The sequence below is a fragment of the Cervus elaphus genome, chromosome 33, assembly GCF_910594005.1.
Source record: "Cervus elaphus chromosome 33, mCerEla1.1, whole genome shotgun sequence".
Lineage (NCBI taxonomy): Eukaryota > Metazoa > Chordata > Mammalia > Artiodactyla > Cervidae > Cervus > Cervus elaphus.
The window spans coordinates 15596392-15618784 of NC_057847.1; the positions used below are offsets into that span (position 1 = coordinate 15596392).

Here is a 22393-nt window from a genome sequence, read left to right on the forward strand (position 1 = left end):
ATGAGAGAGATAGCACCTCATAACCATTAGAATGGCCAAGACCCATAATATTGACAATACCAAATGGTAGTGAGGATATGGAGCAGAGGGAACTTACATTCATCGCTGGTGTGAATACAAAATGGCATAGCCACTTTGGAAGACAGTTTGCTAGTTTCCTACAAAATTAAATATATTCTTACCATAAAATCTAGCAGTTAAACACTCCCTAATAATTACTCAAAGAAGTTAAAAACATACTCACAGGGAAATCTGCCTACACAAATTTATAGCCACTTTTTCATAATTGCCAAAACTTGGAAGTAACAAAGATATCTTTCTGTGAGTGAGTGGATAAATAAACTGTAATATAACCAGACAATGGGATATTATCCAATGCTGAAAAGAAATGAGCTATGAAACCATAGAAAGGTATGGAGGAAACATAAATGCAAAGCTAGTGGAGGTGATGGAATTCCAGTTGAGCTATTTCAAATCCTAAAAGATGATGCTGTGAAAGTGCTGCACTCAGTATGCCAGCAAATTTGGAAAACTCAGCAGTGGCCACAGGACTGGAAAAGGTCACTTTTCATTCCAGTCCCAAAGAAAGGAAATGCCAAAGAATGCTCAAACTACCACACAATTGCACTCATCTCATGCTAGTAAAGTAATGCTCAAAATTTTCTAAGCCAGGCTTCAACAATATGTGAATCGTGAACTTCCAGATGTTCAAGCTGGTTTTAGAAAGGGCAGAGGAACCAAATTGCCAACATCTGTTGGATCATTGAAAAAGCAAGAGAGTTCAGGAAAAACATCTACTTCAGCTTTATTGATTGTGCCAAAGCCTTTGACTGTGTGGATCACAGTAAACTGGAAAATTCTTAAACAGATTGGAATATCAGACCACCTTACCCACCTCCTGCAAAATCTGTATGCAAATCAGGAAGCAACAGTTAGACCTGGCCGTGGAACAACAGACTGGTTCCAAATCGGGAAAGGAGTACATCAAAGCTGTATATTGTCACCCTGCTCATTTAACTTATATGCAGAGTACATCATGAGAAATCCTGGGCTGGAGGAAGCACAAGTTGGAATCAAGATTATCAGGAGAAACATCAATAACCTCAGATATGCAGATGACACCACCCTTATGGCAGAGAGTGAAGAAAAACTAAAAACCCTCTTGATGAAACTGAAAGAGGAGATTGAAAAAGTTGGCTTAAAGCTCAACATTCAGAAAACGAAGATCACGGCATCTGATCCCATCACTTCATAGCAAATAGATGGGGGAACAGTGGAAACAGTGTCAGACTTTATTTTGGGGGGCTCCAAAATCACTGCAGATGGTGCCTGCAGCCATGAATTTAAAAGACGCTTACTCCTTGGAAGAAAAGTTATGACCAACCAAATAGCATATTTAAAAAACAGAGACATTACTTTGCCAACAAATGTCCATCTAGTCAAAGCTATGGTTTTGCAGTAGTCATCTATGGATGTGAGAGTTGGACTATAAAGAAAGCTGAGTGCCGAAGAATTGATGCTTTTGAACTGTGGTGTTAGAGAAGACTCTTGAGAGTCCCTTGGTCTGCAAGGAGGTCCAACCAGTCCATCCTAAAGGAGATCAGCCCTGAATATTCGTTGGAAGGACTGATGCTAAAGCTGAAGCTCTGGCCACCTGATGCAAAGAATTGACTCATTTGAAAAGACCTTGATGGGAAGGCTGGAGGAGAAGGCAACAACAGAGGATGAGATGGTTGGATGGCATCGCCAACTCAATGGACATGAATTTGAGTAAAGTCCAGGGTTGGTGAAGGACAGGGAGGCCTGGCATGCTGCAGTCCATGGGGTCACAAAGAGTCAAACATGATTGAGCAACTGAAGTGAACTGAACAGAAGTGGAAGAAGCCAATCTGAGAAGGCTTCATAATGTATGATTCCAACTATGTGACATTTTGGAAAAGGCAAAGTTACTGAGGCATTAAAAAGATAAATATTTGTTAGGAATGGAATGAAAGATGAATATGCAGAGCACAGAGAAATTTTAGGGCAGTGAAAATATTCTATATGATAATATAAGGATGAATATATGTTATTCACTTTTTCCAAACTCATAGAAATGCACAATACCAGTAGTAGACCCTAATGTGAATTCTGGACTTTGAGTGTTGATGGTGTATCAATCGTTGCTAAAAATGTAGCATTTTGATGAGCAATGTTGATATAGGGAAGGTGCCATCTGCATGGGCAGCAATATATGAGAAATCTTCTTACTTTCCTCTCAGTTTTACTGTAAATCTAAAACTACTCTAATAAAACTAAAAAGTCTTAAAATTATATTTATTCAATTAAAATGAAAAATAATATCCTAGTTGTGTTAACTCAATAGGTTCATCTATAGTGTTCCTGTTGGTCATTTTCACTTTATAAGGAAACAATGAAACCATCATTATCAGTTACAACATAGGCAATAGTGAATTAAATATAATCAGAAATAAAACCAGGTGGAATTAAAGTCTCCTTATGATAGCAGACAAATATTTGAGACAAGAATTCCAGGTTTGTTTTCAAAGAAACATATGAAAAACAGAAGGTGGAGGAAAAAATATTCTTATGGCGCCTTTCCTTTTGCATCATTCCGCATCTTCCTTCATTCAGTCCATACAGCTTTTTGATCAACAAAGAACTGTGCATTAACCTTGTCTTTCTCTGACTATAGCTACAGGCACGCCATGTGGTTTGACTCCACTAATTATAATGTGAAGGACATTTGATGGAAAATGCCCTTTCATGTCAAATGCCAATATTCTTTGCAATAGAATCTCAGTAAAGACAAAATTTGTGTGAAAACACTGCTTTGATGTCCAAAACAAATGATTATGAAATAAACTGATGAAAAGAATAAAGACTTTTCTTCAGATAAAGATGACCTGCTGAGAATTCATGAGTAATCTGTCAAATATTGTTTGTTTGTTCTCTTTATTTCTGTTCTGTCCAGAATTTCAGCAAATTTTTCATCTGTCAGCAGTTTGAGTTTTCCTGGAGGTGTTGATTTCAAGTCATTTTTTATTTTAGGAAAAGCACTGCAGTTTGCTATGTGTTTTGTCAAAGTCATACAATGTGTAACTTTGAATTAGTAAGCTTCTAGACAACCAAAAAAGATACTATTCTGCATATTAATGTAATTATTAATCTTAGGTATACCTTTGAAGATTGTTAGGAAAATGTAAAATGTGGACAGAACAAATAAATAGGAAAAAAAATGTTCCATCCATTTGATTTCAGTACCTAGATTCTGGGAACAAAGAACATGGGAAACTGCCTTGAAATTAGAGAAATAAAATGGACCCCTTTCCTGAAAACAGAGGTCAAGAAAAAAAACAAAACAAAACAAAACAATAGGAGGTCCCTATAGAGGATAATGACTTATAGACATCAGGAATTATGTGTCAAATAAATATATGAGATATATGAGAACTCAAAAAAAATGACTTATATTACTCTCTTCCAAAGCTAATGAAATCTAAAACTGCACTAAATCTTATAAAAGCTCTATCTGCTTTCATTCTCTTTCTTTACTGCTAATATATTCTCCAGGATATTTAGTTCTAAGAAGTATTTGAATAGCAGAAACCGAACTTACTATATTCCTACTTAAACATAGTCAGGCATTTGTCTCCAACCATTCCATAAACCTCTCTTGTCAAGTTTTCCACAATTTCAAATTGAAAAATCAATTAATCGTCTCCCTTTGACTCAACTGTTCATCTCTGCTCTTGACTGCCTTATTTTCCTTTGGTCCCACTGCCATAGTTGTTCAAGCTCCTAGGTCCTCTTTATTTTCTCCACTTGTAAATACATACTAAGGACTCATTCTTCTTACCACGTTTCATCCCTCCCTCTATTTATTCCCTATCTAGCCATCAGTTTTATAGTTTTAAACTCTAGATGACTATGTCTAGTGACATAATCATTATCTCCACTCTGATGCTTGATAGGGATCTCAAACCTGATATACCCACAATGAAATGCCTGACTCTGACCCCACACTGTTTTTTGGTTAGGTTTCTTCAGCACCACTCACTTACATGTTCTTATAAAGAATCCTGAGGTCTTTCTTGAGCTCAAAATCTAATGCAGCCTATCTGTTGGCACTTCCATGCCATTTAATATTCAGATTCTGACCACTCCTCACAGTAAATAGCACTATTCCCTAACTCAAGCAACTGCCGTCTGTGTCCTCAGTTGTAGCATTAGCCTCCCACTAGTTTCCTTTCTGGGTTTCCCAGGTGGCTCAGTAGTAAGGAAATCACCTGGCAAGGCAGGAGATGTGGGTTTGACCCCTGGGTCCAGAAGATCCTCTGTAGAAGGAAATGGCAACACACTCCAGTATTCTCGCCTGGAGAATCCCATGGAGAGAGGAGCCTGACAGGCTACATACAGTCCATAGGTCTCAAAGAGTCGGACATGTCTGAGCATGCCAGTTTGAGGGTTTCCTTTCTACCACTTTTACCTTTGTTCTCCCAGTTTATTTCACACATAATAACAAGAGGCATTTCTTTTTTAAAAAGCAAATCACATGATCTGACTTTCCAGATGGAACCTATCATCCTAGAGCGTTAAGAGTATATCCCGTAATCTACACTATGGCCTACCTTTTTTTTTTTCTTTTTTGAATTAATTTTTATTAGAATATAGTTGATTTACAATGCTGTGTTAGTTTCTTCTATATAGAAAGTGTTCATTTATACATATAGGTTTATGTACCATTCTTTTCAATATTCTTTTTCCCATAGAGGTCATTAAAGTGTATTTAGTAGAGGTTATTAGTTATCTATTTCATGTATAGTGGTGCATATATTTCAATTCCAGTCTCTTAATTTATCCCTCCTCTCCCTTTTCCCTTTGGTAACCATAAACTTGTTTTCTATATCTGTGACTCTATTTCTTTTTTTAAATAAGTTGATTTGTATCTTTTTTTTTTAGATTCCACATATAAGTAATATCATATGATATTTATCTTTGTCTGACTTCATTCAGTGTGACAATCTCTAGATCATCAATGTCACAGCAAATGACCTATCAAAATTTACCTAATCTGGCCCTAAGCATCTTTTCCAAATTCATCTCCAGTAGATTTCCTCAGCTTATGCTTTTTGCCAGTCACATAACTTCCATTTTTTATTGAAAGGAGCCAAACACAGTCATGCCCCAGTTTATTTTGGGAAGTATTCATATGCATCTCTTTCTCACTTGTTCACTCACTTTAAATTTCTACTTGACTATCATCTCCTCAGAAAGGTCTTTACTCATTTTCTTATCTAAAATAATAGCTGCACTTCATTTAACTCCTATATTTTTATTTTTCTTCCAAGATGTAAATATCTAAACTTAAATAGTGAGTTTTGATTCTGCTTGTTGACTCACCAAAATTCAATTCTACAAAAGAAAAATCTTTTCTTTTTCACTATTGGTATTCACCTAGATTTGTTCCACATATGTATGTTAAGATCTGAACCATTTATGATTTAATCATTGCATGGTTCCTATTTTCCCTTGCCAGTTACTTTTATAATTTTAGAAAATACATATAATCAATATAGTTACAATAAATTTATTAGACATGTGCATTATATTTACAGCAAATTAAATAAAATCATATATAAATTATCTTTCCCCTTCTCTTATCCCCCATTGAGAGTCTTAATACATATTGTTCTTACATGAAAGAAAAAAAAAGATAATTCCCTTAATAGCTGTCACAGTGTAAATTTATAAAAGCTCAATTTCAAAATGAAGTTTCCTGAATTATAGCAGAGCTTTCATTACAGTGATGCTTTGTGATATAACATGCTACTGATCTGAGAGACATTGTTCATACCATAAGTGAGGAGCATTGTAAAAACTCACAGTAAATTTTTCTTTCAATTACTTGAAAAGCCTATAACGTGGATGTTAATGTCACTCTTGCACTCAGAGTTATGATTTTGAAAACTTGGAAAGTCAAAAGAATATACAGTATTTTCAGTTAAATGCTGGTCATTATCTAAGGAACCTTTTAAGAATAATCTGATATCTATAATGGTCATCTTTGTTTTTGTTTCCATTGATAAGGCTATTTTAGAACTCATGAAGTTAGTTGTAGAAAATGGAGAGTAATGTCAATTATTATTGTTCATTTAAATGCAAATATATTTTATCCAGTAAAAACACAATTAATTTTTTGTCATTTAGAAAAGATAACCCAAATATACTTTATTTTCCTACCAGATATAAACCAGTTTAGATATATTAAAATATTAATATCAGCATTCCTGCCTAACTACGTAGCATTCAACTATATAGAAAAGCTATATGGTTGTTCTTTAAATGATTCTTTGAACCAGTCTTAGTTTCTTATTGCTTTTTAAATTAATAAATAAAATGTTTAAACATATCATTTTATATTTTATGATGGTCACAATTGTACTTTTTGAGGGAAAGAAGGTAGCAGATATCCAGATTTCTATACACATATATATGCATATATTAATTTATATATGACACTTTCCAAATAAAATATTTGTAATTTTGTTTGTTGTATTTCTTTGTCTTATCTCTATAAAAACTTTGGGGCCAACGATAAGCTAAATAAAAGCTGCGTGGTATTTTCTTTAAAATATTTTGTCTTGACACTTTTTGACATCATGCCTTATTTCTTTTTATATCTCCCCTTATGCGAATCACAGTCAGATTGCAACATTGATAATAACTATTATTACAGATTCACGGGCAAAAGAGTTTCTTTAGCCCACAGAAATACTGGGGTAAAAATAAAGTTGAGGTTAACATCTAGCATGTTCTGTTTTTATCAGGCACCACTTAAGCTTTTAACACACATATTTGTTGATATAAGACAACAGTGACTTATTTTTATATTAAATAAAAATACTGATCTGCTGAGAAAAGCAGTTTTTAATATGTGTAGAGGGTTTTCTTAGCAGATTTCGTGCCATGGATCATGCTTCCCTGGTTTGAAAATATCATGCTGATGACTTGAACTTTACCTTTGGTTGCCCTTGGGGAATATCAATAAGAGGTGTCAACTATTTCCCCATTAATATCCCTGTTTACCCTACAAATGCAAGCAGTTGTCTCTGAGTACGTAGGACTTCCAAATAGCTACAAAAACACCAAGGTAACTTTTGAACAGGAGTAAAGATGAGGGAGTATTGCGCCATATCATATCAAAGTTTCCTAAAGAGTAAAATCTGTATAAAGAAAATGATTTGGGGATTAATATATCGATTTTGACAGATTTTTTAATTAAACATATTTTATATGCATTGTAATGCCTATTGGACACAAAGTATTTAGTTAGGCATGAAATTGAATATGAAACAACATTAAATAACAGTGACAATGGTTTTCTCATCAACACAAAAAAACAAAACATATAGACATATATATTTGTGCGTGTATATTTTTAGTATTGTTGTGTTGTTGTTTAGTAACTAAGTCATATCTGCCTCTTTTGCTGCCCCATGGACTGTAGCCCACCAGGCTCCTCTGTACATGGGATTTCCCAGGCAAGAATACTGGAGTGGGTTACCATTTCCTTCTCCAGGGGATCTTTCCAACCCAGGGACTGAAACTGCATCTCCTGCATTGGCAGGCAGATTCTTTACCACTGAGCCACCAGGGAAACAGCACACCTACAGTGATACACACACACACATACACACACACACACATATATATTTAAATGGAGAAGGAAATGTGTGTGTATGTATATATATAAGCATATATGTATATGACATTGATCTCTATTTGTAAGGCAGCTATTTTTACCTGTAGGAAGCTCTGGACCCCAAGATTTTGACACAATGCTATTCAAAGTTGAAAGCAAAACATCACAGGTTCAGGTTAACCTCTTGAAAATTTGTGTTTCTCATTTTGGGTTTAGGTGCTTATCGTCAGAATACAGGTCAGAAAATGGAAGAGCAGAGAATCAACAAACAGAAAATTTGAGCAAAAGACTTGAAAGAGCAACTTGCTGTAGTGGGGCTAGGAGGATAGCAGACTCTATCTTAAAATGGGTTCTGCATATATTCTCCAGTGGACACGCACATAATATTTCTTATGCATTTGCTATTCAACATCTGGGTAGGAGAAGGAGATGAAAGGTAGGTTATAGGGTAGAGGCTGGGGGGAATTCATGAATAATTTCACTTTACTTAGAGCAAATTTCAGCATTACTTTTATGTGCTAATTATCATAATGCGATGTTAAATAATGATATCTGGATATATTCCAAGGTACATTTTATGCAGATCTAGCTTTACATAGCATCAACTATTTTTAAGTTGTCTTTAGACAATTTTTTACATACTAGGAAAATAGATTTTGAATATTCCTGATTGCACTCAGAGAAACGAAGGCAAAGCCATAGTGACACACACAGTACAGGATAAGGAAATGTTAAAAAAAAAAAAAAAATCCTTCTCTACACTGGGAACAGAATATCATCAATAGGAGAAAGTACTATTTTCAAATACATTAGATAATATTGAAATTAGAAGGGGGAATATTGGAAAATACAAAGTGTTAAAATTCCCAATGATTAGCCTTGTGTGTTTTAGAAGGAAAAGATCTACTTAAATGCTTAGGGTAAAATGGTGGGAAAATGATTAGAACCTTGTTTTATGGAATATGAAAAGACTGACTACTATTTGCAAGTCACGGTCATTTGAAAGTTTCTAGCATTCTGAGATATAATCATGGACAATCTATATTATTTTAGCCTGTTTCTTGTCTTTCTTGGAATTAACACTTCTATATTTTTTTTTTTTGCAGTTTTATTTATTTATTTTTTTAAATTTATTTATTTTTTTTTTTAGTTGGAGGCTAATTACTTCACAACATTTCAGTGGGTTTTGTCATACATTGATATGAATCAGCCATAGAGTTACACGTATTCACCATCCCGATCCCCCCTCCCACCTCCCTCTCCACCCGATTCCTCTGGGTCTTCCCAGTGCACCAGGCCGGAGCACTTGTCTCATGCATCCCACCTGGGCTGGTGATCTGTTTCACCATAGATAGTATACATGCTGTTTTTTCGAAACATCCCACCCTCACCTTCTCCCACAGAGTTCAAAAGTCTGTTCTGTACTTCTGTGTCTCTTTTTCTGTTTTGCATATAGGGTTGTCATTACCATCTTTCTAAATCCCATATATATGTGTTAGTATGCTGTAATGTTCTTTATCTTTCTGGCTTACTTCACTCTGTATAAGGGGCTCCAGTTTCATCCATCTCATTAGAACTGGTTCAAATGAATTTTTTTTAACGGCTGAGTAATATTCCATGGTGTATATGTACCACAGCTTCCTTATCCATTCATCTGCTGATGGGCATCTAGGTTGCTTCCATGTCCTGGCTATTATAAACAGTGCTGCGATGAACATTGGGGTGCACGTGTCTCTTTCAGATCTGGTTTCCTCAGTGTGTATGCCCAGAAGTGGTATTGCTGGGTCATATGGCAGGTCTATTTCCAGTTTTTTAAGAAATCTCCACACTGTTTTCCATAGCGGCTGTACTAGTTTGCATTCCCACCAACAGTGTAAGAGGGTTCCCTTTTCTCCACACCCTCTCCAGCATTTATTGCTTGCAGACTTTTGGATAGCAGCCATCCTGACTGGCGTGTAATGGTACCTCATTGTGGTTTTGATTTGCATTTCTCTAATAATGAGTGATGTTGAGCATCTTTTCATGTGTTTGTTAGCCATCTGTATGTCTTCTTTGGAGAAATGTCTGTTTAGTTCTTTGGCCCATTTTTTGATTGGGTCATTTATTTTTCTGGAATTGAGCTTCAGGAGTTGCTTGTATATTTTTGAGATTAATCCTTTGTCTGTTTCTTCATTTGCTATTATTTTCTCCCAATCTGACGGCTGTCTTTTCACCTTACTTATAGTTTCCTTTGTAGTGCAAAAGCTTTTAAATTTCATTAGGTCCCATTTGTTTAGTTTTGCTTTTATTTCCAATATTCTGGGAGGTGGGTCATAGAGGATCTTGCTGTGATTTATGTCAGAGAGTGTTTTGCCTATGTTCTCCTCTAAGAGTTTTACAGTTTCTGGTCTTACATTTAGATCTTTAATCCATTTTGAGTTTATTTTTGTGTATGGTGTTAGAAAGTGTTCTAGTTTCATTCTTTTACAAGTGGTTGACCAGTTTTCCCAGCACCAGTTGTTAAAGAGGTTGTCTTTTTTCCATTGTATATCCTTGCCTCCTTTGTCAAAGATAAGGTGTCCATAGGTTTGTGGATTATCTCTGGGCTTTCTATTCTGTTCCATTGATCTATATTTCTGTCTTTGTGCCAGTACCATACTGTCTTGATGACTGTGGCTTTGTAGTAGAGCTTGAAGTCAGGCAGGTTGATTCCTCCAGTTCCATTCTTCTTTCTCAAGATTCCTTTGGCTATTCGAGGTTTTTTGTATTTCCATACAAATTGTGAAATTATTTGTTCTAGTTCTGTGAAAAATACTGTTGGTAGCTTGATAGGGATTGCATTGAATCTATAGATTGCTTTGGGTAGAATAGCCATTTTGACAATATTGATTCTTCCAATCCATGAACACGGTATGTTTCTCCATCTGTTTGTGTCCTCTTTGATTTCTTTCATCAGTGTTTTATAGTTTTCTATGTATAGGTCTTTTGTTTCTTTAGGTAGATAAACTCCTAAGTATTTTATTCTTTTTGTTGCAATGGTGAATGGTATTGTTTCCTTAATTTCTCTTTCTGTTTTTTCATTGTTAGTATAGAGAAATGCAAGGGATTTCTGTGTGTTAATTTTATATCCTGCAACTTCACTATATTCATTGATTAGCTTTAGTAATTTTCTGGAAGAGTCTTTAGGATTTTCTAAAGAGTCTTTAGGGTTTTATTGTGGGTAAAACCTCCACAATAAAAAGGAACCACAGACCTCCAGAATACAGAAAGCCCACTCCAGACACAGCAATCTAAATAAGATGAAAAGGCAGAGAAATACCCAACAAGTAAAGGAACATGAAAAATGCCCACCAAGTCAAACAAAAGAGGAGGAGATAGGGAATCTACCTGAAAAAGAATTTAGAATAATGATAATGAAAATGATCCAAAATCTTGAAAACAAAATGGAGTTACAGTTAAATAGCCTGGAGACAAAGATTGAGAAGATGCAAGAAATGTTTAATAAGGACCTAGAAGAAATAAAAAAGAGTCAATTAAAAATGAATAATGCAATAAATGAGATCAAAAACACTCTGGAGGGAACCAAGAGTAGAATAACGGAGACAGAAGATAGGATAAGTGAGGTAGAAGGTAAAATGGTGGAAATAAATGAAGCAGAGAAGAAAAAAGAAAAAAGGATCAAAAGAAATGAGGACAACCTCAGGGACCTCTGGGACAATGTGAAACGCCCCAACATTCGAATCATAGGAGTCCCAGAAGAAGAAGACAAAAAGAAAGGCCATGAGAAAATACTCGAGGAGATAATAGCTGAAAACTTCCCTAAAATGGGGAAGGAAATAACCACCCAAGTCCAAGAAACCCAGAGAGTCCCATACATAGAATTAACACTTCTATTAGAGTTACTGTAAGGTCTATATAACAATGTTGTGATAATCATACACAACATCTCAGAAGTTGTCTGTCCATAGAATGAGCACAGTGACACAATAGAATTTCAGCATATGAAGAACTGAAGATACCAACTTACATAATATCTTGTCTTAGCCAATAATATGACTTCTCCAAAGTTCATATTTTAAAAGAAAAAGGTGCCATAATTTTGGCAACTTGAAACAGCAGAGATGATCCAAATATGCATTACAATAAGAGCCATTTATTTCAAAACAGGAAATATTTCTTAGAGATAAGTTACAAACATCACCATGTTCTGCTATTATAAGGTATAATCATAATAAAAACCAATCTTAACGAAAATTCGGTGAGTTAAAGATTGCCAGAATTCTTCTTTGTCAAAGCTGCTCATAGAGATTTTAATTACTTATAGGTATAAGTAACTATAGTTATAAATTACTCATAGTGTTACCAACCTCAAATAACCAAGATAGCAAATATTTATATGCCTGGATAAGGGAAGAATGAAGATGAACAGAAATATATACAACTACCCTGATAGCTCAGTTGGTAAAGAATCTGCCTGCATTGCAGGAGACCCCGGTTCGATTCCTGGGCCGGGAAGATCCACTGGAGAAGGGATAGACTACCCACTCCAGTATTCTTGGACTTCCCTTGTGGCTCAGCTAGTAAAGAATCCAGCTGCAATGTGAGAGACCTGGGTTTGATTCCTGGCTTGGGAAGATACCCTGGAGAAGGGAAAGGCTACCCACTCCAGTGTTCTGGCCTAGAGAATTCTGTGGACTGTATAGTCCATGGGGTTGCAAAGAGTCAGACACAACAGAGTAACTTTCACTTCTTTCAACTTTCACCATATATATACAAATATATATGTGTGTGTGTATATATATATATATATATATATATATATATATATATATATATATATATAGTCTCTTTTATAGTTCTCTATTTCTGTGCTAAGTCGCTTCAATTGTGTCTGACTCTCTGAAATCATATGGACCATAGCCTGTCAGACTCTTCTGTCCATGGGATTCTCCAGGCAAGAATACTGGATTGGGTTGATTTGTGCAATAGAAAAATAATTCATTCTTACACAGATTATCAATATATTGAAATTGACTTATGTTCATGATATTATTTGGTGATTTCTAAATGTAATAGTTCATTTTATCCTTAAATATAGGTATGCATGAAAGTTAATATTTAGGTACATTTTAGTTTTTAAACATGATTGAAATCACTGCTTATAAATGTGTGATTATTTTAGGTGCATTTCTCTACTGTATCCTACTTTTTTTTTTTTTAACTCTTTATGGCATAATTATATCTAGGTGACATGGAGCAGAAACCTTTGCTTAAAATTGTAGTATTTTTCACCTACCCTGAACATTAACTGACTCAACAGACAGACAGCCACATAATAGATGGTGGAAAACAGGAGAGAAAGAGACTGAACTCCACTAGGGAAAGTGTAGGACAATGGCATTAGTTCAGATACTAGAAATGAGTATTTTATACAGTCTGGCACGGAGTCAAGAAAGGACAAAACTTTCAGTTTAATTCTATTCAAAGAATGGCTTTGAATATGACATGTCAAGACAGTACAATTCAATGAAGATGAAGAAATATGTGTATCCTTCTCTTGGGGCAGTCATTTGGGGCAGTGAAGATGCTCTGTAGAAGGAACTTTCAAATCTTTCCTTTGTTCTGATACTCCAAATGGTTAAAAATAAGTGCAGTTATATTGAAAACACCCCACAGGAAGAATTCCAGGAAGGATGTGTGAAAGGACTGAATCATGAATTGCTTTACCTGTATCTTATATCTTCTTACTAACCTTTCGATATTATTTTGCAAACAGAAATTGACACCCAAATATCATGAAGTGTTTTTTTTTTTTTTCTCAAGTGTCACATTACTGAACAGAAGCTTAAATGATTAGTAAACGTTCAGATTTGAGAACAAAGCGGCTCCATTTTTATAGCACTCTTAAGTCCCTGCAGGACAGCAAATTCCAACAATCTGACCTGACAGTGACTTCCTCTGGAGCAGAATGAAACAGCAGGCCATAAGGCACAGAATCTTGACTTGCTGGGTGAAGGTCACTTTGATGCCTTTTGGGAGATATTTCAACCCCACTAAAACCGGTAAAGTAAAAATCAAAATGTTTGAGGGGCAGCAGCAATAGGGCAATCATTCCCTTTTCTATCTTTTCATAGCATCAGTGTGACAAATCTCTTACAGTGAAAATAACTCTGAATTGCCCACAGCTGCCAGGTGAGAAGACAGACACAGTGTGGCTTTGGTTTCGGGCAGATGAACAGGTAAAAGGGTTTATAGGAAAACCTTTCTTTTTTACCTGATAGTGAGTTTTACACTTAAAAAAAAAATTCAATGACTAGAATTCAGAAGAACAACTTCAGTGAAAATCTTCTAATAAATTTTTACATGAGAGAATCATTTAGAAAAATGTGGACATGAGAATAGAGTGTGTATGGTTATGTATGACGAGCACATACGTTTTAACTACGTGTTGTATTTGATGCAAAATCCTTAAAATTTAGATCTAGAAAGGCTAGTGAAGTCATCTGGTTTAAACTTTCTGTATATAGATGCAAAAATGGAGGCCTGAGATGACAAAAAAAAAGGTAAGAAGTTTAGTCCTTACCAGAAGTTCATGATGGAGCTTGCCTGGCCTCTTAAGTGCACTTGCTACATAATAAAATGTATGCTTACATAATTTCCTCAAGCATAAAATGTACATGCTAAGTATGTGATCTTTTAGACTTTTTAAAAAGTTCTGTTTGACATTTCTGAGTTTGGGTAAATAAATAACTAACATGAAGGATCAGGCTTTCTATGACATTTCTCTTAATCTTTCATCTTTTTAAAATGTAACCAAAAAGTTACTGCTGTTCAATAAACATATCTATTGTAATCATGCTATTTATTATTTAAATAAGGACTTTATTAAAAATTAAACTAGGGTGACAGACTGGTTCCAAATAGGAAAAGGAGTACCTCAAGGCTGTATATTGTCACCCTGCTTATTTAACTTATGTGCAGGGTACATCATGAGAAACGCTGGGCTGGAAAAAGCACAAGCTGGAATCAAGATTGCTGGGAGAAATGTCAATAACTTCAGATATGCAGATGACACCACCCTTATGGCACAAAGTGAAGAGGAACTAAAAAGCCTCTTGATGACAGTGAAGGAAGAGAGTGAAAAAGTTGGCTTAAAGATCAACATTCAGAAAACTAAGATCATGGCATCTGGTCCCATCACTTCATGGCAAATGATGGGGGAACAGTGGAAACAATGTCAGACTTTATCTTTGGGGGCTCCAAAATCACTGCAGATGGTGATTGCAGCCATGAAATTAAGACACTTACTCCTTGGAAGAGAAGTTATGACCAACCTAGATAGCATATTAAAAAGCAGAGACATTACTTTGTCAACAAATGTCCATCTAATCAAGGCTGTGGTTTTTCCAGTGGTCATGTATGAATGTGAGAGTTGGACTGTGAAGAAAGCTGAGTGCCAAAATTTTGATGCTTTTGCACTGTGGTGTTGGAGAAGACTCTTGAGAGTCCCTTGGACTGCAAGGAGATCCAAACAGTCCATCCTAAAGGAGATCAGTCCTGGGTGTTCATTGGAAGGACTGATGCTGATGCTGAAACTACAGTACTTTGGCCACCTGATGCGAAGAGTTGATTCATTGGAAAAGACCCCAATGCTGGGAAGGATTGGGGGCAAGAGAAGAAGGGGACAACAGAGGATAAGATGGTTGGATGGCATCACCGACTCAATGGACATGGGTTTGGGTGGACTCCGGGAGTTGGTGACGGACAGGGAGGGCTGGCGTGCTGCAATTCATGGAGTCGCAAAGAGCTGGACACGACTGAGCGACTGAACTGAAGTGAACTGAAATTATTTAAAGGATCACCACCTGAAGAATACAATTTTCAAACTACTATCAATCACTGAAAGGCAACTAAATGGCATTTCTTTATATTGGTTATTTATTTCAGACTTGACTTTTGGTGGTTGTTTTTTTTTAATGTCTTTTATGTAAGTCATTAAATTATCACTGCAGGCTCGCCTCTTTAAAAATTGCATAGCAAGATAAATATATTAGATTCATACAGCCTACATAATTCAAGTTATTACAAAAGTTCAGAAATATTAGAGGTTTTTTGACACCTCTTTCTTACCTGCTTGTGAGCATGGTCATATGAATTAATGTGATTATCAAATTCCTGATGCTTGTAGTACTGCTTGTCACAGAGTTCACAGTAAAAATTGGCCTTCAGATCTTCCAGCGCTTTGGCTATGGTGTTCTCCTTCTCAGCATAATCCTGAAAAATAAAATTTTGAAGAAGGAAGCAATTAGTTTTCCTCTGAGGTTCCTTCCTTCTTACAGTCGACAGCTTAGTATAGTCATTAGAATTAAAAATAACATCACAGACAAAGAGATATATAAAGCAAATAGCAGCAAAGCAAATTAGAAGAAATTATCAGTTAAAGAAAATTAAAGATTAACAGAAGAAATCAAAATAAATAATGGAAAGAATATAGAAATATGGAGAAGGAAAACAAATCACAGAAGAAATAGAAGCCCTTGCTTTAACAATTTCCTATGCTATGTTAGCACAGAAAAAATATGAAACTCATATAACTGTTAATTCAACTGTCAAGTCCTATCTAAACTGTCTATGTTTACTTAACATAAAACTTCTAAATTTTGAACATCGAAAATATGTTCTCCATATTGGTGTGCAAATATTCAAGCTTCGTATTTTTGTTTGCTTCCCTAAATATCTGTACAGCAACTTGTTCATCCCAAGTAGATTTCATTTGACTAATGTTTTCATCTTGACCCACATCAGTTTAGGTTGCACTTTTAAAATTCACTAGTCTTTGGAAAATGAAATTCATTCCTGCAAGTTATTTACCTAAACTAAAAAGAATTAAACTGTATAAACAGATTGCTTTCATCATGCTGATAGTAAATAAAGATCACTATACAATCAAACTCCTAAAATATGAAAAATGCAGTGAGTTATCATTAGCTTTCATTTACAAAACATAAAACAGGAAAATGTTTGTAGCACTTAGGTTTTCTTAAATCTAAATTTACTTGCTATTTCATGCTTCCTTAAATGTTAATGATGTCAGACATGAATAAACATTGCATGTTGAAACACTGTCCAAGTCTTTCCCTGAAGTACTGATATAAGGAAGACCTACACTTCAATCCCTACCATAGAATATATTTGTTTCTAATTTACAGATTGCCTCATGTTCAATTTATTTAAATTCAAAACAACTATACATTCAACCCTCTTATGTGCTACACTCCCTCGGGCACTAGGACGTGGAGATGAAATGACACAATCTTTTCTATGTCAGTGGCAGTAATCCTCTCACTAAATATACAAGCTAGAAGAACTCATAGTTTGAATATTTAAATTCTAAAAAATTTGAAAGTGTTTTACTAATTGTAATTTCACGAGTGATTAATATGTTTGTTACCTTATTTTGCTATATATTTGTATAAGCATCATTTCAAAATGTTCACCATCATTCATAGGTATAACTTGTAGTATGTCTTTAGCAATGCATAATACATCTGCCATAATCTGTATATACATAAGTCCTCTTTCTTAAAGACAGTGATTTGTCATTATGTTTGATTAATTTTATCAACTTCACAGCAAGAGATAATAAATTGCAAAATCATTCGAATTGTTCATATATGAGTTGTCAATTTGAATAATTTACCATTTTCCAGCAGATTTCAGAAATATTCCCCATTATTCCTTTTGATTGCATCCAATATGTTTTTTTTTAAGTTAGTTTAAAGTGATTAAAATGACTTATACAGATCTAAACTGCTTACTGAATTTTTACAAAATCTTCAAAATAATACTTTGTGGTTCATCCAATTTAAATGAAACAAAAATTAAGTACCATGATTTCATGGCAAAAGTGTGCAAAGCAGAAATAAAATTCTAATCAATATGAGCTGTGTTAATATTATAATGGCAACAGTCTGGTTCAAAGCAGAATTAACTTTCAAAACAATATTTTTGAACAGCAATTTCTTTGCAAGCTAGTAGATTTTCCTTATTAATCATAATTACAGTTAAGCTACTTCCTCTGTCTAAATTTTTGGTTATTTCTTATTATGGTGTTGTTTTTTCCTTCCTAAGACTGATGATTTTCCAGAGAAGCAATACTTTTTCCTAATTTTTCTTTCCTCAAAAATGGGAAATCCAAGTAAAGCATACCAAGATTCTTAGGTTAAATTGCATTCTTCAAAAGTATAAGCCTTAGCCTAGATTTGAAAGAGGAAAACAAATCTAAAAATAATAGTCAAGATTTATTCAGTACTTTTTTTTTAGGATCAGTTGCTGATTAAGGTTTGGATATATTAACTCATTCAATCATGATTAAAATGATAAACATGTGCATTCTAGACATTTCCTCATTTTACAGGTGAAAGTACTAAAGTAAAGGAAAGTTAAATATCTAGCTTAATGATATGTAACAAATAAATGTGCAGCTAATATTTGAGCACAAAAAATCTGATCCATAGCACTTCATTATGTTTAAACTTTTAAGCAGAAAATAAAGTAGAGAGAACAATATAAGAGCTCCCACATACCCACCACTCGGCTTCAACAATTATCTGTAACTTAGGGCCAACCTTGTTTCATTCTATCCACTCCTACCTCTTATCCTTCCCCCTGCTTCAGATAATTTTTAAGGACAGTCCTTAATTCATAGTATGTTATCTGTTAATCTTTCAGTGTGTATGTTTAAAATAGAAGAATTAAAAAAAAATCATGAAACCCATATCAGATCTAAAAAAAACAAACAAAAAAAAACCTACATTCAATTCTTACTATCATCATATAGCCAGTCAGTGTGTTCACATAACTGCAATTGTCTAATATTTTAAAACAGTTTGTTCAAAACAAGATTCAAATAAGGCCCATACCTTACCTTCATCTGGTATGATTCTTAGTCTCTTTCATGCTATATGTCCTGCCTCTCTTTGTTTTATTCCTCATATTATTTTAGCTTTCAGAATTTTTTTTTTGATTATACCTTACATTTTCTAAAACATTCAGAACTATAGAAACATCACAAGAGGATGACAATAAACTTTTATAAGGCCTTCTCTTTAATAAAATCATTGTTAACATTTTGGCATATGTTTGTTCTCTTGCTTTATCTCTGTATCTTCCTCTAAGATGTTAAAAGCAACAGGATAATAGCTGAAGTTAAGGTTGCAAACAGTTTCACAGTAAGAAATATTTTTAGGCTAGAACTTTCAACTTGATATAAACTTCAGGAAGAAGTCAGGGCTGTGTTCTACAAAACATCAGTAGAATAGAATGACTGGTTATGGAATGTGTCATAAGGGAAAAGAGTCATATGCACTTTCACTGATTATAGATTTTTAAAAATGTATGTAAACTGATGGATCTTGGAAGATGAGGAAAGGATAGCTGCTGTGTGTGCAAATGGGAGAAGGAGCATGGGAAACAAGGCTTCCAGTATCTAGAAAAAAAATGTAAGCATATATGTAGACAAAATCAGCCCTCATTAGGTTGACATGCCCCATACCAATGACCCCTCTCCTTCTCCAGTGTGGATGGTATTGAAAGAGGTATCATAAAGCATAACATATAGACATTCAACACAGCTACCTCCCTGCATAAGTTAAGAATACATTGAATAAAATGAAAGAGGAACACAGCTACTCATATTCCCCCCTCAAACCCAAACTCCCCCCTCTATCTGGCAAACACTTTCTATTCAACAATGTACACATTTCCCAATGCCCCACTAAGTATGATGGTAGAAAGTGGAGAAAGGATGAATTCTTGTAGCTATCAAGTCATCCAAACTCTTCACAGTTTACATATTATCTAAAAACAGTAAAAGTTGAGTCCTTATTTTCAGGGAAGCAGCATATAATTCCCAATTTACAAAATCAAGAATCTTTTCACATGCAACCATAGCAACTCTGCAGGGCAATGCTTTTTGCAGGACAGCAAATTGAAACAAGTTAACAGTTTATCTAGAGTCGCAGGGTCATTCCACCTACCCTATAGTACAAATAAATAGTACTCAGTAGGACTTTGAAGGGAAAACCTTTCTTTTCCAAAATGATGCAGCTTATGTTGGCTTCAGCACAACACATGGCGTCAAATGTTATTCAGCCCCACTTAAGAGTTAACCATAACTCAATGACATCAGTAACCTTCCCTGAAGAATGTCAGCTCCAGGAGAGGGATTCACTCCTGCTTTGTTGACTGTGATATCTCCAGAGGTTATAACAGAGCCCAGGGCTAGCAGACACATGACAAATAATAATAAAGAATATCAGCATTGTCCTTTTTTATTAACATGTGCATAAAAAACAAATATAACAAAACGAGCAGCCCTGAGAGATATACTGTTATTAAAGTAGCTGTGTTCATGTTTGGGCTTTCAGTATCCAATCATTTGGGGGACATCTTCAGAGCTAACAGCAAATAATATATAAATTATCATTGCAAAATAATAGTTGTGATCATATATTACATCCAAGATTTCTGCCAGGGATGCTCTATTTAAAGTAGCTAAAGTTATGAAGGTATAAATAGATTGGGCACTGTTAGTATATAATTATTTTCAATACTAAAAAATATTTGTATGTAATTAACACTTATACGCAGCATAAATTTCACTATAGGTTCTCTAAAGAGAGAGAAAGTCTTTGCTAAAATTTGATTGTAATGAAAACATTAACCAGGGAAGAGGTCACAAAACTGTTCTAGTTTAAGAGGATATTTGATAGAAGGCGTTTCATCAGAAAATCTATAGTCTACACATTTTGTAAAATACTGCACATCTTCTGGGCCATATCTCTTGTCCCAGCTATTACCAAAGTGACAGGTTCTGAAACAGTCTCCAGCAGCCTTCTGTAGTACCACTTGGCTGCAGTTGGCCCCAGGCTGCATTGAGGCATCACTTACCATCCAGTGGCTTCTCTGACTCATGATATGGGAGCTTGCAGATTCCCTCTTAGCACTAATAAATGTACAACCCAGGAATGTTGAGCAGTTAACACCATACAGGTCCATCCTTGACCTTTGTGGACAGTAAGAACTCAAGGATAAATTATTTCCCCTTTTATCTACCAGACAGATATTTTTTAGACACATTTCTAAAATTCCACAGAAATTCCCAGTGGGAAGGGGCACCAGTTACTATCTGTTTGTACTAGTGACAAACAGTAAATATATCCTTATGTTAGCTTTCCTTACCTGTTCTACCTTTGTGGAACTTCATTTCTGCTTCCTGGGCTCATGTCTCAAGTAAATAAGTACTTGTCTTAGAGAAGAAGGATGGGGGAAAGGGGACTTAAGAAGTCTGAGATCGACATGTATACACCGCTATATTCGAAATGGATAACCAACAAGAACTTATTGTATAGCACAGGGAACTCTGCTCAAAGTTACATGATAGCCTGGATGGAAGGAGGGTTTGGGGAATATCAGTTCAGTTCAGTCGCTCAGTCGTGTCTGACTCTTTGCGACCCCATGGACTGCAGCACACCAGGCCTCCCTGTCCATCACCAAGTCCCGAAGTTTACTCAAACTCGTGTCCATTGAGCTGGTGATGCCATCCAACCATCTCATCCTCTGTTGTTCCCTTCTCCTCCTGCCTTCATCTTTCCCAGCATCAGGGTCTTTTCTAAGGAGCCAGTTCTTCATATCAGCTGGTCAAAATATTGGAGTTTCAGCTTCAACATCTGTCCTTCCAATGAATATTCAGGACTGATCTCTTTTAGGATGGTCTGATTGGATCTCCTTCCAGTCCAAGGGACTCTCAAGAGTCTTCTCCAACACCACAGTTCAAAAGGATCAATTCTTCAGTGCTCAGCTATCTTTATAGTCCAGCTCTCAGGAGAATGGATACATGTATACATATATATATATATATGACTGAGTCCCTTTGCTCTTCACCTGAAACTATCAGAACATTGCTAATTGGCTATACTCCAATATAAAATGAAAAGTTAAAATAAAAAATAAAGAACTAGTTGCATAGAAGCCTTTGTCCTGGGTTTGATTTTAAGATGAACTGGGAGAAGATTATCAGTTATCTGGTATTTCCTATGAATGTCTTTCTGACAAGACACATTTTCTAGAATAATATAAGATGATACCATATTTCAGCTCAAAACTCTCTAATAGCCCATCATCATTATTAGAATAAATGCTTTTACAATGACCCACAAGTCCTACTGCACCTGTTACTTGCACTATGTCTTTGTCATCAATTTCTATCATTCTCTCTCTCTCTCTCTTACTTTGCTTTCAGTTCACTTCAGTTCAGTCATCCAGTCATGTCCGACTCTTTGTGACCCCATGGACTGCAGCACACCAGGCTTCCCTGTCCATCACAAAGTCCTGGAGCTTGCTCATACTCATGTCCATTGAGTCAGTGATGCCATCCAACCGTCTCATCCTCTGTTGTCCCCTTCTCTTCCCACCTTCAATCTTTCCTAGCATCAGGGTCTTTTCAAATGAGTAAGTTCTTCGCATTAGGTGGGCAAAATATTAGAGTGTCAGCTTCATCATCAGTTCTTCCAATGAATATTCAGGACTGATTTCCTTTAGGCCATCCTAAAGGATGGTTGGATCTTCTTGCAGTCCAAGGACTCTCAAGAGTCTTCTCTAACACCACAGTTCAAAAGCATCAATTCGTTGGCGCTCAGCTTTCTTTAT

At 35.4% G+C, this 22393-nt stretch overlaps 1 protein-coding gene across 2 annotated transcripts in view; it reads right to left on the bottom strand.

Moving 5' to 3' along the window:
• Nucleotides 1-22393, bottom strand: part of ZNF804A (zinc finger protein 804A) — a 318335-nt gene that overhangs the window by 43431 nt on the left and 252511 nt on the right. The window contains exon 2 of one of the 2 annotated variants that reach the window (XM_043894892.1): nucleotides 15815-15958. In XM_043894892.1, coding sequence (XP_043750827.1) covers nucleotides 15815-15958 — 144 coding nt within the window. Of the gene's footprint in view, nucleotides 1-15814; nucleotides 15959-22393 lie in introns of those variants that run through there. The other variant, XM_043894894.1, reaches the window with a different exon arrangement.